Raw genomic sequence first — 17685 nt, 5'->3', positions numbered from 1 at the left:
ACTCACATGATCAAAATTCAAATAACATATGTAAAAAAAAAATGCTGGGCACGATGAAATAGGATGTACTTCCTCCTACTTATTTTCGAACATGTTGAATTGTTCAAATGGAAGCATATACCGTATTTTTCGGACTATAAGTCGCAGTTTTTTTCATAGTTTGGCCGGGCTCCAGTGTGACTTATATATGTTTTTTTCCTTTTTTATTATGCATTTTCAGCAGGTGCGACTTATACTCCGGTGCGACTTATACTCCGAAAAATACGGTAATACAAGTAGCCTTCATCAGTTCATGCTCATAGACTTAGATTGGTCAGATCTAGTCTATTTTTGGTTTGGTTTGGTTCGGTTTGGTTTAGTTTGGTGTTGGAGTATAAATATTTTGGGTTTTGGCACCAGCTGCTAAACTAGATCTGACCAGTCTAAGTCTATAAGCATGAACTGATGAAGCCTACTAAGGTATAGGCACTAGCCGCTGGACTAGATCTAAATCCAAAACTAGATCTGTACAATCTAAGTCTATAAGTTTGAACTGATTAAGTCTACTCAGATGAGAGGCGAAACATATTCTAAGACAAACCAAACAGTCCAGTTGCAATCGATTGAATGCCCTGAGATTACAATGACCTGGATGAATGAGAACATTCATAGACAAACATATAATGTTCATTCATTTAACTAACTAGAACTTGAAAAATCTCAACCGTACACTACCGTCAAAGTCTCCCCTTTTGATACCAAGATCATCCATGGTCTTTTTTTTTTTTCGCAAAACGGCCCAAGGTTTAGGAAGTAAATGTTATAGCTGCCTCAATTTGTGTTTATTTCAACTAATCCTTGTTTTTTAATGTATCCCCAGCTCTCTTAGAATGTGCAGTCTGCAGTGTTATGCATTTTTATTTTTGTCTATCCAAGCTTCTTATTAAAAATAATAGAGTTGTCTTTTTCACCACTAGCGCTTGATTTTCCTGAGTGTGTACCCTAAGGCTAAGCTTAAGAGCTTCATTTGAAAATAACTCGACAATTTACATCTTAAACACTTACATTAAATTATTCAGGACACGTGTTGTTTTTGACATTTTGAGTCCTTGTGGTTAGAATGTTATCTTTTTAAAAATATTGCTTTGGTTTAGCATTTAGTTAAAGTTTGTCCGGTTCCGTGGGTGGACAGCATGTTGATATCAATACAAGTAGTTACCATAGCAACAGCACTGGGGTCTGGCAGTTTTAAAATATTCATTTGTGTCTTTTTTTACTCCTTATATACACTTTCGTTTTCTTGAGCAATACAGTTCATATTTCATTGTAATGTTTATGCTAATGATGTCTCTTGCCTTTCAGTGCCGAGTGCCCCGCCGAGAGGTGTAACAGTGGCAACAGTGAAGCAGAGCAACATCTCTAGCATCAGCGTCTCATGGGAGCCACCACCCAGCGGCATGCAGAACGGAATCATCCAGGAGTATAAGGTGAATACACACCTTTCATGCGAAATACAATGGTATCTAGCTACACTAAAACAATTAACAGTGAAAACATGACAAAATATGTCGTCTTGTGTCATGAAAAAGACTCTCTTACCATGAATACAATAGATCTAGGACAGTAAACATGTTTGTTGTAGGGCAAACACCGAGCGACAAGAATCATCTGTTACAGTAGGAGAAAGTGTAAAGGTCAAGATGAGACATTAAAGGATATTGCGCAAAAATTACACAGCAATGCAGACTTAGATGACGTAATCAGAAATAAAACAGCAACATGTTACAAGCAAGCATTAGCAACAAGCAACATTACCACAAAAGATGAAACTGTCAGGCCATTAAACTGTCAGGTGATAAGGAATGAACACATTCTGGTAAATATCGTCAATAAACATCTTCAGCTAAAAGTGGATGACTTCAGAGCATAGTTATGACAAATATAATAGAGGTGCAGTATGTTTCTGTGTGTATCTTTACAATTCATGCAGTATAATGCATGTGGGAGTATGTTGTGAGGAGCAATTAGAGAAAATTCCAGTGTTAATCAGTGATACTTTCTCTGGGACCCAAACATACTGAAGTAAATAATGTACTACCATGGACACAAAGAATCTCACAAAATAGCAACTATTTTGTCCTATCTTCTCAAAGTCTCCTAGAACAAAACAAACCTTGGTTTTATAGTGTAAACTAAATTTAAGAACTCAACTGTATTCTTGTACAGGTTTGGTAAATAGAAAAGTTTATATATTGTTGCAAACTTCTCCATAAGAAACAATGTAAACATGAATAATGGGTTCCAGCCTAGACAAAAGCCCATTTTTTAGTAAAGGTTTGTAAAATGTAAACACAATACAAAGCACTATACAGCACTGTATATCAAACAAACATAACAAGGGAGTGATGGAGCCGCGTTCTATTTAATAACAAAGTCAAAACAACAACTAGCTGAACTGTCCTCATTTTCAGCCGCCATGCACGCACACTAGTCACTAGCCCTGTAGTGCACTCACAGTTTGAAATCACAAAACTCCTTAACTTTAATAGTAAGGTCGCTACAATGATTGGGAATAAAAAATAAATCCACTTTACCTTATCAGTTAATCTTCTTGGCGTGCATAGGAAAAAAGGGGGAGGAGGCAGTGTCGACATAGCCTCTGTATGCCTCAGGGACTTACACACCAACAAAGCACTGTTATATTATCCAATGAATAGCAAAACTATACTGATATTTAGGAGTGTTCCGATCAGGGTTTTATATTGTGATTCCGATAAAATCATCCATTAGTGAGATCAACCGATACTGATCAAATGTTTGAACTGTAATTTTTAGATTGTATTTATTGACAGTGATATTGATAGTGTGTCAATATCAACACACTAAACTACTGTAGTGCCTTATTCTGTTTTATTAAATACAAGTGTTTGATCAAAACAAAGTCAATAGTAGACAATAACATAACAAAATCCAAAACTATCTATGTACTAGTCATTTAAATGTTTATTTTTTTGCACTCAAATTTCTTCTGTGTCCTTGGGAATATTCCCTGAGTTTGAAAACTTTAACATAAACGACATAAAAATTATTTTGTGAAAATAAAATTTGCCTGAAATAAACAAAATAAAAATAAACTATTAACATTGGTTAATCAACTTAAACCATTTGATACTGAAAAAATAAATTAAATTAAATCAATGAATGATAATAACTTCAAATTGTTAAGCAACAGTTATTTAAGAGCACACTATATAAAACACTTAAACCACACGCCTCCCACTATTTGAGAAGAACTGATCTACTCACTCTAGTATTTATACTGATACTATCCCTGGTATTAACATTAGCAATATATGGATTGATCTGCCCTCCTTTTACATGTACTGGATAGGCTCCAGCACCCCCTGCAAACCCGAAAGGGTCAAGCGGTAGAAAATGAATGGATGGATGTATGCTTCAGTGACCACTACCCACCAACAAAGCACCATTATATTATCCTTTCTCTAGACTCTTATTAATCTATTTGTTAATTTCCTGTTAATAGCTACTTACTTTATGCCGTATCGCACTTCCATCTCGACTTCTTAAAGTTTACTAAGCACCTATTTCTTGTGTTGTTTCAAACTAGCTTCGTATACCTTCTTGTCTTGTTCTTATTCAGTGTTAACCTCCAGTGATAATGGTAAAGGAGTAATCAGTTTATTTGCCACAATGAAGGATTATTAATTTAGGGAAGCGTCTCCACACTCTGTATAAACGTAAACAGTTAGCTGCCGCCTCCTCTGTTAGGCGGTAATAAATACAGTGTTAGCCAGCATGGATCAGCTTTTGTGATGGACATTGGCCAATCACATACTTTTTTACGAAAATTGGCCGATCGATCGGCGCATCCCTATTGCTATTAAAGCTGTACACTGCTTACTGTTTACTTTCAAAAGTAAAGTATTGTCTTTTGAGAAGATACTGGGAAAACTCAAATTAGACTATCGTACAAAGGAGCAAATACATTTACAAGGTGAAACTAATATATGACATAAGCTCATAACTTGCAACTCGAGATATTTCAAGACTTCTTTTGATATCATTTTGATGATTAGGGCTTACAGTTTATGAAAACCTCAAATTGAAAATGTAAGAACATTTTGGGTTTTTAAAAACTGCAAACCATGATCATCACAATTATAACAAATAAAAGCTTAACATATTCCACCTTGTATGTAATGACTTTATATCACATGTTAGTTACACTTTTAAAGTTTAATTTCTGAAATGAATGAATGGACTTTTACAAGATATTCAAATTATTTGAGTTTTACCTGTATTCTGTGCGATCCCTTTTCAAAGATATTGTAGCCAATTCATTTCCGTTTGCTGTCGACTTCTAATAATTCTGTTACCCCTCACGAATAGATGGATGTGTCTCTTACCATAAACTCTGAAAATATATTGTGGCATTTGAAATATTCCTCCTGTCTTTGTATGTTCGAACAGGTTTGGTGTGTGAGCAGTGGCAACAACAACCAGACACGCTACTACATCAACAAGACAGTGGATGGGAACACTTTGTCCACTGTTCTAAATGGCCTGATGCCCAGAGTACAGTACCAGGTCGAGGTTGCGGCTGTTACTGGTGCTGGTGTTGGCACACGCAGCACGCCTGTGCCCATCTTCATCGGTGAGTCCAGCATGTAGAAAGTAGTCACATTCAATGAGACAGGCATTGTTTATGATTAGCTCTAAAGCCCCACTTTCTGTTTTGGTTGATTTTGGCGGTGCCAGTAGACCTAAGTAGTAGTGTTTTGCCAGAAGACCACATTTCCCATCAGGACTAGCACATATAGCGTCAAACTGACATCATGTCCACTGTAATATTGGCACAAACATTACGTCTCTAACGGCTATGCTGATGTTACATAGCAGATACTTTGAAGAAATTATCTTGGATTGCGCTACAAACATGACGTCACTACCAAGAATGTATCAGAGCGGATGCAGGTCCGAAGCAAAGAAAGACAGACGGGAGAGTTTTTGCAAAGGAAGTAGTGTGGAACTATTTATTGCAACCACGCAAATTTCCGATAGCTAAACATTTGGTATTATTACTTTGATTTGAGCATTGAAAGTCACTAACTAGTCCAGCAAGAACACAGCCAATGCAGCATTGGTCTGAAATTCCTCGTCTTTGAGCTCAGGCCAGTGAGTGAAAGCTCGGGCAATGTTGATCCTGACTGTTCTTTTATTCGGGTAAGCTCTGTTTTTCTTTTTTTGTCTCCTCAGACAAAACTTTTTGTTTCTTTGGTTGTAGTTGCACGTAGGCGTTCACATCGCATGGCAAAATGGGAGTGACAAATCCCGTAAAGCAAGTCAGCACATTTGTAGTTTTTTGTGTCAAAGTCATTAAGTGCCAGTAAACGGGATACAGACCCTCTCAGGCCATGACAGAGGTGTCATTCGACTCGTTGTAAGTGCATGTATCATCCCGAAAGTTATGAAAATATTTTATTGAAGGTTGAAAATGTACTTAGTGCTGCATTAAAGTAACACAAAGCTGTCACTTCACTGTTTGATGACATAATTGTGCTGAGACAACAAGGGCAAAGTCGCTCTAACTGATCATGATGTGTCGGGGTTAATGGTGCTGTTTAGACTTTTGTGTTGTGTATGCACACAATAACATGTATTTAAATATGTTAAATTATTCATATAAATTAACGATTATATTTTCTTAGATTTGCCAGGTATATTCAACGGTTTGGATTATTTACTTTATAAAAAATTTCTATGTTCCATTTACTGCTGTCACCTTTAAAACATGAAATTATTTTGTATTTTCTTTGGAGAAAAATATATTTGTCTTTATTTACAAATACAATATTTATAATAATCTGACCTTCTGCTGATTTTACAAGTTTGACAACAATTAACAAAAAATATCCAGAAAAACAAATACATTAATAAGTGTGTAATTGAAGAAAAAACTATTTCATCTTGAAAACATGACTCAAAACACAAAGATCAGATGTTTTGTGTAGTTGTACACTATTTATCGCATACATTAAGTCCACTCTGCTTTATAGTTACCGTCCAAATACTAAAGGATTTGCGGCTGTCGCTTGGCAACTCAAAGTTTCAGTTCCCTCTCAAGATTTTCTGTGAGATTAAAGTCTTTAAGTGGAATTCTGACTAAAAGTCTTTGTACGCCACAAATCCCAAATTTGCGTACATACAAAAATAGTCAGACTTACAGAACCTGCTGTACGCACTCCTTCATACTATTTGGAATAGTTTGCGCATGTTATCCCACCTCACGTCCTCCCCTCCTCGCCACTCGCCACGCCTCAACTTCACCATAGAAGGTGACTCATAAATGTGTCATTTCACAACAAGAGAAGTAGAAATGGTTTCCGGTAACGGTGTGCCGGTCAGAAATTAAAAGAAAAAAAGTGGTTGGATTTTAGCGGGCATGTTTATAAATGTTGCTGGTTTGTAGCTAATAAAATACTAATAAAATATTTCACTGAATCAAATACAATTTAATTTATAACCTTTATTCAACGCTTTATTTTTTTACCTCAAATAGGGCCTGATCGACTAAGATTCAAATAAGGCGCTAATCAGTGTTTGCAAACTATACAATTGTGTGTTATTACAAGTGGGCGTGTGAGTTTGATAACAACTGATGCAGATTGCCTTGTGTGAATGTAGTTTTCCATTTACTATGCATATTTCACCATGGAGACACCCATTTACTGCACTTTCATGTTATCATGCTCCTACCTGTTGCATTTAGTTACATTTTGAAAAATGCAGCACACATATACCACATTTTCTGGGCATTTTAGAAGCAGTCCTGCATTGCATCTACAACGGAACCCACTTTGTTAGTTTACTGAAGATGCACCTGGGGAGATGCTGGCACTAACTGCGAGCGTGAGCTGGAATGTTTCAGCGGCAAGAAAATGCATTTTGCAAGATTTTTTTTTATTTGTATATGAAAAAACAAACATCATTAAAAAAAAACACCGGCAGACATCAAAACTAATGGATTTTATTAGTTTTAAGAAGCCCCTAAAATCATCTAGCAGCTATAAAATGATGTTGCTGAAAAGACAATATGTATAATTACATACAGTATGTTTATAGGACAGAGCTGCAGCACAATGCCTCCTTTGTAACAGTCATTTCTGCTCCACTGCCAGTTTGCATATCCTTTCTAGACGTACTAAATATAGACGCAGAACAGTTTTAATCTTGATAAATCACACTGTGTGTGCTAAATAATTGTATTAGCATTTTCTGTATTATAATATTTTGGGCATTTTAATGATCAGCATATATTTAGCATATTCATGAAGACAGACAGCTAAATGGATTGCGCTCATTTATTTTGCTAATTTAAGAGATGCAATCCTCTGCGCACAAGCTTAGTAGATCAAGTATATCAGCTTTGCATGTGCTATCAAGTGTGCACATGTTTTAATATACGCAAACCTTTAGTAAATCAGGCCTTTGTGTACTATTACTGGGTGTGTTGCGGGTGATGTACTAAGACTATGTGTACAATTGAGTGCAAAAGTGGTGCAGAGTGCCTTACTTAAATGAGGCTTTTGCATGTATACCGGCTGTCAAAATAGAGACATGCATTTCCCTGCGCATTTATAGCATCATATGTTCCAACCAGTGGTGTTTGTCTTGTTTTTGACATGTAGTACACAAATGTAATATGTACCATATTTTCTAGACTATAGCTAGCACAATCTAGACAACAGATTAAGTGCGCACTTGGAGGCGCTGCAGTGATAGTGATTGTTTTTTTTATAGGAGACTTATTAAAATAAACATATCTCCTATAACAAAGAACATATAGCATAAATGCTGGCATTAAAATTAAATGCCAGCACACACCAGAACGAATCAACTGTATTTGTTTTAATCAGCTCCTCAAGGGTGTTATATTATGATTTTTTTCTACATTTAAAACAATTCCTTATGGTTTACATAACATGTAATGGCGGTTCTTTGGTCAAAATGTTGCATAGATTATGTTTTACAGACCATCTTCAAGCCGCTTTCTGACCATCTCTTCAGAATGCGCCGTTTTATGGGCGGCCTTTTTTACGTGCCCCCAATTCAACTGTGTCTTTTCCCCGTCAGCCATGTTATAGTGTTTAGTGCTTCCATGTGGAGTCTACTGACACATATAAGTTAGAACTATACATTATTTTGTATTAGAAATGGCAACAGCGCAGGATGCATGTGCATGTACGAACCAGTGTGCCCCACAACAAGAGGATGGAGAGAAAGAAATAACTTATTAACTACAATGTCGGATTCACGCTAAACTTTTCGGGTACATTTCTACCATGGAGATATCTGCTGATGTCACACTTGGGAACAACGACACACATTGGGCAAATTCCCAACGACTCGTTTGGAGGAAGTATGAAGGAAGGCAAAATTGTTTTATAAATATCTCTGCCACGCCTCCACGGTTTGGTTTCAAATGTTCAGGACGTACACAGATCCAAAATACACAAAAACAATAGGTAAAAAAAGTTTAGTTTGCAAATTAGGCCCCCTTTAGGTCACCGGTCAGCTATTAAAAATTATAAAATGTCATTACTGACTTGACGAATATTTTTTATTTCCAACAGTTCAAATATGTTGACATGCTAACAGACAGAATATTCTCTCTCTCAATTGCCTCCTTTCAAACAGACATTTGTGCGTAACTGTGCCAGACATTTTAGACGTGCTTAATGTAGACGCAAAACAGCGGCCGCAGAACAGTTTCAGTCTTGATGACTCACATCGCGAGCGCTAAATGATTATATTTGCATCTCCTCCTATTGTGGGCGTTCTAATAATCATCAGATGTTCTTCATATTCATCAAGACAGACACGCTAAATGGATTTGGCTCTCTTTTTTGCTCATTTCAGAGACGCAGCTTACTATATCAGCTTTGCGTGTGTTATCAAATTTCTGCATGTGTCATGATCTGTGGTCTAGATCATGTTTTGTGTAGTTATGTTCTGTTAGTTTTGGACTCCTTTTAGTTCCTGTGTGTGCACCTCCCTGAGTTTGTTTTGGTTGCCATGGTTGCTAATTATGTTCACCTGTCTCTGATTAGTGTTCGGCCGCTCACCTGCTACCCGAGCACTAATCAGAGGCATTATTTAAGCCTGCCTTTGCCAGTCAGTCGGCCTGGCATCATTGTTCACTTCATGCCTGGTCCACGTAAGTCTCGTTTGTTCATGCCACAGGTAGTAAATTTCTTAGTTTATGATTCCAGTGCTAAGTTGGGTTTCTTTAGCTTTTCATGCGAACGGCACACGTTCCTTTTGCTTGTTTTTTGTTTTTGGTTTAAGCTGTGATTTATGTTAAATAAATCATACTACTACCTTCACGCTTTGTCCGGAGTTGTCCGTTCTGCATCCCCGGAGAACGACCCCGCATAAAGATGCGACCCCGTCGTGACAGCATGTTTTTATACACACAAATATTTAGTAGATCAGGCCCTATAAGTGTTTAACTGACTATCATGACATGAAAATAATCGTCAAATGTAGAATCCAAGCTCCATCTATATACTGTATGATATCAGCATCACTTTGTGTCTGTTGTCTAAATTTGTTTTGTTTCCAACTGACTACTGCGTCCAGAGACGGCAGCTGAACAGCCCACTGTGCCAGGCAGCACGGATGCTGGCGACGGCGAGGAGGGCAACGTGAGTCTGGCCGAGCAGATCACGGATGTGGTCAAGCAGCCGGCGTTCATAGCAGGCATCGGCGGAGCCTGCTGGGTCATCCTCATGGGCTTCAGCGTCTGGATCTACTGCCGACGCAAAAAGAGAAAGGAGCTGAGCCACTACGCCGCCTCCTTCGCTTACACGCCAGCAGGCAAGAGTAGTTACGTCACACTAGATTCAATATCATCCGTGTACAGTGTTACTCGACTCTTGGGAAAAGTGTGATATTTAGTGCTTTAAATTACATATTTCTTACATCTTCTCCAGTTGGCTTTCCATGTGGAGAAGCATCTGGACTCAATGGAAGGTAATACGTCCTATATTTACTCTTAAGTAATATTGCATCACTTCAGTGGACTGCTACTCGCCACCGTGCTGTCTTTGTTTTTTGTTTTTTTCGCTGCAAACTGTACTCCCATCTGGACGGTGGTGGATATCGTTCTGATGCGCACTGTGTTGCCACTGAACGCCAGAATGTGTGTGATGTCTCTGTAGGCCGGGCGTGCTGGGAGGCAACATGGGCAACTACCCGTGGCTGGCAGACTCTTGGCCCACCACCAATCTGGTCCACGGCGGTAAAGAGGCTGTCAACTGCTGCACCACCAGTCATGACACAGCTGAAAGATATTACAACGGTACAAAGCTGCGATCTTTCAGTACAGCAGTAGAGTGCAAGACTTGTGATTTTGTAGCTTTTTTTTAAGTATTAAGAAAGCTCCCTCTGCGTTGCACGCTGTGTAGAAGCAGGCATCTCCAACTATCTGAATCAAACAGAGAAGTACAGCATGGGCGGCTCCACCGAAGGACCAATTTACAGCACCATCGATGCCACCAACGAGGACCTGCACGGCTTCACCTGCGCCCAGCACTCCTCCACCACTCCCTATGCTTCCACCTCCGTCATGCCGTTCTCCCACCAAACGCAGGGCGAAGCGCACAGTGGCGAGCAGCAAGATGACGGACACTGGATCACCCAACATGGAACCCCTGGAGCTCAGTACGCTCAGCCAGACCGCTGCAATGGTGAGGATGGGGGAAAGCTCTGAACTTGGACAAAGACAAAACACACACCCCAAATTTCATTTCTTGGCAAATTTAAGGGGTATAAAAGAGTTTGGTAGCAGTTTGCAATAAGGTTACATTTATTAAAAATCTTTTAATTATACAAGGGGTGTCTCGATACAACTTTTTCATTTCCGATACAACACTGAGTATTGGCCAAAACAAATATTAATTTGACATCAGCAGGAATCATGCATACTTGTATTATTTTGTAGTGTGAAATGTTGATCAAATGAAATTGCCCAAAGAACAATGGTAGGTAATAAAAACACTGAGCTATTTATTATGAACCGTCTAAAATGGACTTATGCTGTCTTGTGGAGTGGTAATTGTTTTTGGCGATATTCAGTGGCCACAATAATTCATTACGTTTAGCTCATGACGCAGTAAATGAAATGATGTGGACACATTTGTTACTGGATACTTTCTAATACGCTTTTTCTGCCTTGGAGACTTTGTATTTGTAAATAATATACAACTGTAATTATCTGATTTTTGTTTATATTAGACAGGAGTATTGTTCATTTAAGGACACTTCTTACATATGTCTGGCTTGTTTGCAATTGTGTGTTTAGCTGTTGTGTGTTGCTACCATCTAGTAGCCTATAAGTCTACCATATGTAGCTTTTGTAAATGACTTTACTAAAATACAACAACAAAAAAACTTGAGTTTATACAGCGCAAGTGTAAATGTGATGTTCTTTTAATGTAATTTGTTTAATGTGTGTTCGAAATTAACCATACCATCCCATTAATACATTTCTTTGTTAACACTTCCATTATGTTTTGCTTGAAGTATATTGTAGTTATAGAATATTCTGTGCTCAAGATGTGGATCGCACTTCGGACACCCTATTCTTACATATTACTTTATGGAGGACAGGATGTGTGTTAGTAGTATCGTGAGCCAACACTGTCTGATATTTAATACAAATATAGCAATTATAAACTCTTTCATAAGGATTTCCTTATTGTAAAGTGGTTCCGAATAGTTTTAGAGGATATTTCTTATCTACTATATAATAATAACTTACTACTGTATAATAATGACTGTATAATGTCTTAGTTTTGATCCTCTATTCTTCTTTACGAACTGTTCTTTATTGTGTTTGTATGTTGGGCAGCACGGTGGAACAAGGGTTAGTGCTTGTTCCTCACAATATGAAGGTCCTGGGTTCGATCCCCAGGCTCGGGATCTTTCTATGTGGAGTTTGCATGTTCTCCCCGTGACTGCGTGGGTTCTCTCCGGGTGCGCACTTGGGGTTATGTTGATTGGCAACACTAAATTGGAACTAGTGTGTAAATGTGAGTGTGAATGTTGTCTGTCTATCCGCATATGAGTTGGCGACTTTTCAAGAGTGCCCACCCGAGTGCAGCTGGAATAGGCTTCAGCACTCCGCGACCCTGAGACAGACAAGCGGTAGAAAATGGATGGATGGATGTTGTATCTTTTGTTTTTCTTTTGAGTCTAATTATCTTTTAGTTTTGTATAGTTTATTACATGTACTGTTTGTTTATAATATGTTTATCCTATCCTTGCCTGGTTTCTAGGTAAGCCAAAGCAGAAGGCAATGGGTAAGGCTGTTAAGACCCCATCTCTGACATGGATGGAGACCTTGCCCCCACCTTCCCCGGTTGGAGAGCTGGAACAGTGTGACCAAGATGAAGAACCCCTCGAGCACGAGAACATGGACATAGGGTGAGTAGAACATATTACGTAAATGGTGCTAAAGCTTCTACCGTATTTTTCGGAGTATAAGTCGCACCTGCCGAAAATGCATAATAAAGAAGGAAAAAAACATATATAAGTCGCACTGGAGCCCGGCCAAACTATGAAAAAAAACTGCGACCTATAGTCCGAAAAATACGGTAATCCATATTGGAGAAAACTGGACGAAAAATATATTTCCAACAATATTCGGTTCTTTGTGCTTGTAGCTCAAATGAGGAGTGGTGTCCTCCTCTGCCGGAGAGGACCTACTTGGTGGAGGGCTGCGAAGAAGGCCCCTGCCAGAGAAATGACGCCTCCTCTCCAGCAGCCTCCTACGGTCACCAGTCGACCGCGACGCTCACCCCATCTCCCCACGAGGAGACACGGGCTACCCAGGACCTGCCCCGCCTTAACCAACAGGATAGCCAGCATTTGTCACGGTACATGGACTGCCTCGCTCTTGCATGAATGTGTTTGGATTGCATGACAATGATGGCTTTATTAGTAAATCAGTGGTGACCCGCCGGCAGTACGCATGGTGGGAGGGGTCAGTGTCGATAGCTCAGAAGTGTGAGGAGACCACTCTGGAGGCGCACTGCCCCTACACATGAATATTCTCGGCTACAAAACGGCTGACTTAGAACTGTTACAGACCAGGTGACTCCTACTTAGGGATGCCCCTCCCTATACACAGATCACACATTATACTTAAAGGCCTACTGAAACCCACTACTACCGACCACGCAGTCTGATAGTTTATAGATCCATGATGAAATCTTAACATTGCAACACATGCCAATACGGCCGGGGTAGCTTACTAAAGTGCAATTTTAAATTTTGCGCGAAATATCCTGCTGAAAACGTCTCGGTATGATGTTGCCTGTGCGTGACGTCACGGATTGTAGAGGACATTTTGGGACAGCATGGTGGCCAGCTATTAAGTTCTCTGTTTTCATCGCAACATTCCACAGTATTCTGGACATCTGTGTTGGTGAATCTTTTGCAATTTGTTCAATGAACAATTGAGACAGTAAAGAAGTAAGCTGTAGGTGGGAAGCGGTGTATTGCGGCAGGTGTTTTGCCGGATAACGCACCCCCGCCGTAGAATGCACCCCCTGACTGGTGTGCCGGATAACACAGCCGGTGTTTCATTGTTTACATTCCCGAAAGATGACAGTCAAGCTTTACCATTGGCCTATGGAGAACTGGGACAACAGAGACTCTTACCAGGAGGACTTTGAGTTGGATACGCAGACACGGTACCGTGAGTACGCATGCAGCTGCGGCTTCCAAACTTTTGATCGCTTGCCCATACGTGCGTGCCGCTATGTGCATGTCACATACGTAACTTTGGGGAAATATATGTGCTGTATGAACTTTGGGGAGGTGAACGGTACTTTGGGCTGTGGGATTGAGTGTGTTGTGTAGGTGTTTGAGTTGTATTGGCGGGTTAAATGGACGGGAGGGGGGAGGTGTTTGTTATGCGGTATTAATTTGTGGCATATTAAATATAAGCCTGGTTGTGTTGTGGCTAATAGAGTATATATATGTCTTGTGTTTATTTACTGTTTTAGTCATTCCCAGCTGAATATCAGGTCCCACCCGCCTCTCACAGCATCTTCCCTATCTGAATCGCTCCCACTGCCCTCTAGTCCTTCACTCTCACTTTCTTCATCCACGAATCTTTCATCCTCGCTCAAATTAATGGGAAAATCGTCGCTTTCTCGGTCCGAATCGCTCTCGCTGCTGGTGGCCATGATTGTAAACAATGTGCGGATGTGAGGAGCTCCACAACCTGTGACGTCACGCGCATATCGTCTGCTACTTCCGATACAGGCAAGGCTTTTTTATCAGCGACCAAAAGTTGCAAACTTTATCGTCGATGTTCTCTACTAAATCCTTTCAGCAAAAATATGGCAATATCGCAAAATGATCAAGTATGACACATAGAATGGACCTGCTATCCCCGTTTAAATAAGAAAATCGCATTTCAGTAGGCCTTTAAGGCCCCATTTTCTGTGAATAACCACATGTAACATGTCAACTAATGAATGACAGGTGCTTAGTACAACATTTTGCCGCAAACTGATTCCTGGCCTATGATAAGAATATATTAGCATCTCTCTCCCATGAATTTGCTTAAGCACAAAAATACATTACATCCAATTCAATTCAAGGAATTGAGGAGGCGCTCTCCCATTAAAATTCTGTTTAAGGTCTGTTCAAAACAAAGCATCGCAAAGGCTTGTGGTGTGTGTTGACGTGATGTATCTGATTGTATCTGCTTTTGATATTTAAAAAAAAAAAAAGTATCAAATGTAGTTCATGCACAGACCATTTTATAGGAATGATCATGTTATTGACTTTATCACAAGTAAGCATTCCTCCTCAATTTGTTATTTTATGTATTTATTTAAAACAAGGACAACACGTATTCATGAACATTTTTGTAAATGTGTCAGTGTTAGACATGGAGCTAATTTTAAACTATAAAAGTATAGCAGTAAAAGTAGTTAAAATATAGTCCCTGGCCAAGCTATAAAATGCCAACAATAATAGCAATACAATTAATACATACAATACAGATCAAATAGTTAGCACCGTGAAAATATATGCAGTGCATGCTCACATATATATGCATATATATATATATATATTGTATGTAGTATGCAGAAGTTCCAACAACCCCTTGTTCAAGTTCGGAATCGTTCTTCCGCCATGTTCCATGCCATGTTAAAAGCGCCTACCATCAACTGCCAACCTAATGTTTATTACCTCTGAAGATGGTAGTTCTACGCAAGCTGTTTCACTGTACATTCCACCAAAAACCTAGCAATAAAATAGTCTAAGATTCTGTTCCTGTGTTGCCTTCTCTCCTTACAGCAGAAGGTTACCATGTGGTCCAGTGCCAGTTCCCCGGGCACCAAGTCCACCACTCACGCAATCCAACTCTTCCAGCCAACAACATCTCGGCTCATCAGATGTTTGCTCGCCGCAATGCCGAAGTCCTGCCCAGCACTGCCAACATAGCCAGGGGGTGTCTCCAAATGAAGACGACGTCATCTCAACTACACCCGGTAAATTTATGGCTGGAGATGAGCAAATAAAGCATTCAAGCAAACACAATATCACTTTTTTTTTCATTTCAATATGTAATTCAGAAGTATACATTTTCTAATGGTGGTTTTATTTTTGTTCCCCCACTTTTTTATAACTCAGTGCACAGCCAGCCATCCCCAGCAGATACATGGTCTCCTTCTAACCAAAAAGTGCGAGTGAAAAAAAAGGCATACAGGAGAGAAATACAAGGAGGTGAGTGTTTTCATAGATATTTTGTTGGTGGGCCATTGAACAACCGTTGAAACATATTTATTTATTGTAATTAGGGATGTCCCGATCAACATTTTTGGCATCTATTCCCAATCCGACTTCTTGGCCTCCGATCCAATCTGATTTCGTGTCCCAATCTGATACTGGCTGTGATGCAATTGAAATTGAAATGATTGAAAACCTTATTAAAGAGTTTTCAACATAGTCCAGCAACTAATTGATCATCTCAATCTGGTAATTTTCCAGACAAAATAAAAATAAGATTAAGTTGTGCCAATTTTATAAGACTGGAAACAATCAACAATTTAAAAACTGCAGTAATTTAAAGTGTATCAAAATATTGATCAATAAATTAGAACTATATAACATTGGAGGATTGCTTATGAAACTGGGTGAAAAAGCTTTTTGATATCCAGAAAGCCGTAAAAATGAGAGAATTTATCACGCTTACGTTGTCTGGGGTGTACATCAGGGGTCAACACTGAGGCCTAAGTTTTATGTTTATGAAACAATCGCTGTGGAAATAAACAATTTAAAAGATAATTACATTTTTTTAAATAACATTTTAAGAGTGAAGTGAATTACATTTATATAGCGCTTTTTCTCAAGTGACTCAAAGCACTTTACATAGTGAAACCCAATATCTAAGTTACATTTAAACCAGTGTGGGTGGCACTGGGAGCAGGTGGGTAAAGTGTCTTGCCCAAGGACACAACGGCAGTGACTAGGATGGCGGAAGCGGTGATCGAACCTGGAACCCTCAAGTTGCTGGCTCGGCCGCTCTACCAACCGAGCTATACCACCCCGCATCTTCCTACTTCCTACTATTATGTGTAGGCATTTTCTGTGTAATTCTGTCATAATTAAATTGAACTTGACAAATGCCATAATTTTCGGTTGTTTTCAAAGTATTCTTATTTTCTGGAGATCATTAAGACTTTAATTTGACTCTTGGGTCCCCTAATGTTTTGTTCCAAGAACAACAGACGCATGGAATTCGTTATCATAATTGCTGCACATTGTGAACTCTGAACAACTACACATGATTCTGTTTACAGACCTGCCTCCACCACCAGAGCCGCCCCCAGAGGAGGACAGGTTGCAGGGCTCACGGAGATGCATGGAGGCCTGTAAAATGACAAATGGCTCCTTGTCTTCCCTGGAGAGGAGCGAATACAGCAGCGTCAGCCACCAGCGCAAAGGCTCTGGACAAAGACATGCTGAGAGTAAGACCGTCGTATTTTGCTGCATCACCGTGTTTTTAGTGATTTCCTTGTGCATAGCCTGATGTATTGTGGACGTTTAGTGTGTGTTGGGAAGGGAGGCAAAGTCCTATAAAATGACACAACTTAGCACTGACACCATATCAGTCCTTCAGAAGGCTTGTAACATTGTTCATGCAGCAAAATATATTGTCTATATAAGGATATTTATGGATGACTAAAATGTTTTCTTATGGTGTGCATAGACAATCAGCATACATTCAATGGCTGCTATGTGTAAGACATTTGCGGAATGAGGGCCGTTTGCAACACATTTAGTTTTTTAATGGTTCCCATTATGAGTGTCTGAGAATAGTCGACGATTCACTTGGGAGGAGTCTGATTCGACTATGAAAATCCTTCGTTAAATACAGTCCGTTTGCATATTCTAAAAGTAAAATCAAACAAGAAAATTAAAGAAATAGCACAAGTGGAAGAAAGAGCAGTAATTTTATGAGTAAAGTTAGTATATTAAGAGAAATAAGTTGCAATATTATGAGGAACATTTTAATTTATACATTTCAGGTTCATAAAGCAACATGTGAAACATACAAAACAAAAACAAATTTGCATTTTATGGAACATTTTATTG

General features: G+C 39.2%; 1 protein-coding gene across 5 annotated transcripts in view; it reads left to right on the top strand.

Annotated features, from left to right (window-relative positions):
* The window catches only part of robo3 (roundabout, axon guidance receptor, homolog 3 (Drosophila)), a 204523-nt gene that overhangs the window by 179943 nt on the left and 6895 nt on the right, over nt 1-17685 (top strand). For 2 of the 5 annotated variants that reach the window (XM_061963271.2, XM_061963267.2), the window contains exons 15-25: nt 1342-1466; nt 4471-4654; nt 9643-9888; nt 9996-10035; nt 10224-10363; nt 10470-10751; nt 12342-12489; nt 12729-12941; nt 15385-15578; nt 15721-15813; nt 16890-17057. In XM_061963271.2, the coding sequence (XP_061819255.1) occupies nt 1342-1466; nt 4471-4654; nt 9643-9888; nt 9996-10035; nt 10224-10363; nt 10470-10751; nt 12342-12489; nt 12729-12941; nt 15385-15578; nt 15721-15813; nt 16890-17057 (1833 nt within the window). The remainder of the gene's footprint in view (nt 1-1341; nt 1467-4470; nt 4655-9642; nt 9889-9995; nt 10036-10223; nt 10364-10469; nt 10752-12341; nt 12490-12728; nt 12942-15384; nt 15579-15720; nt 15814-16889; nt 17058-17685) is intronic. The other 3 variants (XM_061963268.2, XM_061963270.2, XM_061963272.2) reach the window with 3 other exon arrangements.

Source organism: Nerophis lumbriciformis, linkage group LG09, assembly GCF_033978685.3.
Source record: "Nerophis lumbriciformis linkage group LG09, RoL_Nlum_v2.1, whole genome shotgun sequence".
Taxonomy (NCBI): Eukaryota; Metazoa; Chordata; class Actinopteri; order Syngnathiformes; family Syngnathidae; genus Nerophis; species Nerophis lumbriciformis.
Note: the sequence above shows the minus strand (reverse complement) of the source record. Positions and strands in the feature narration are given on the sequence as shown.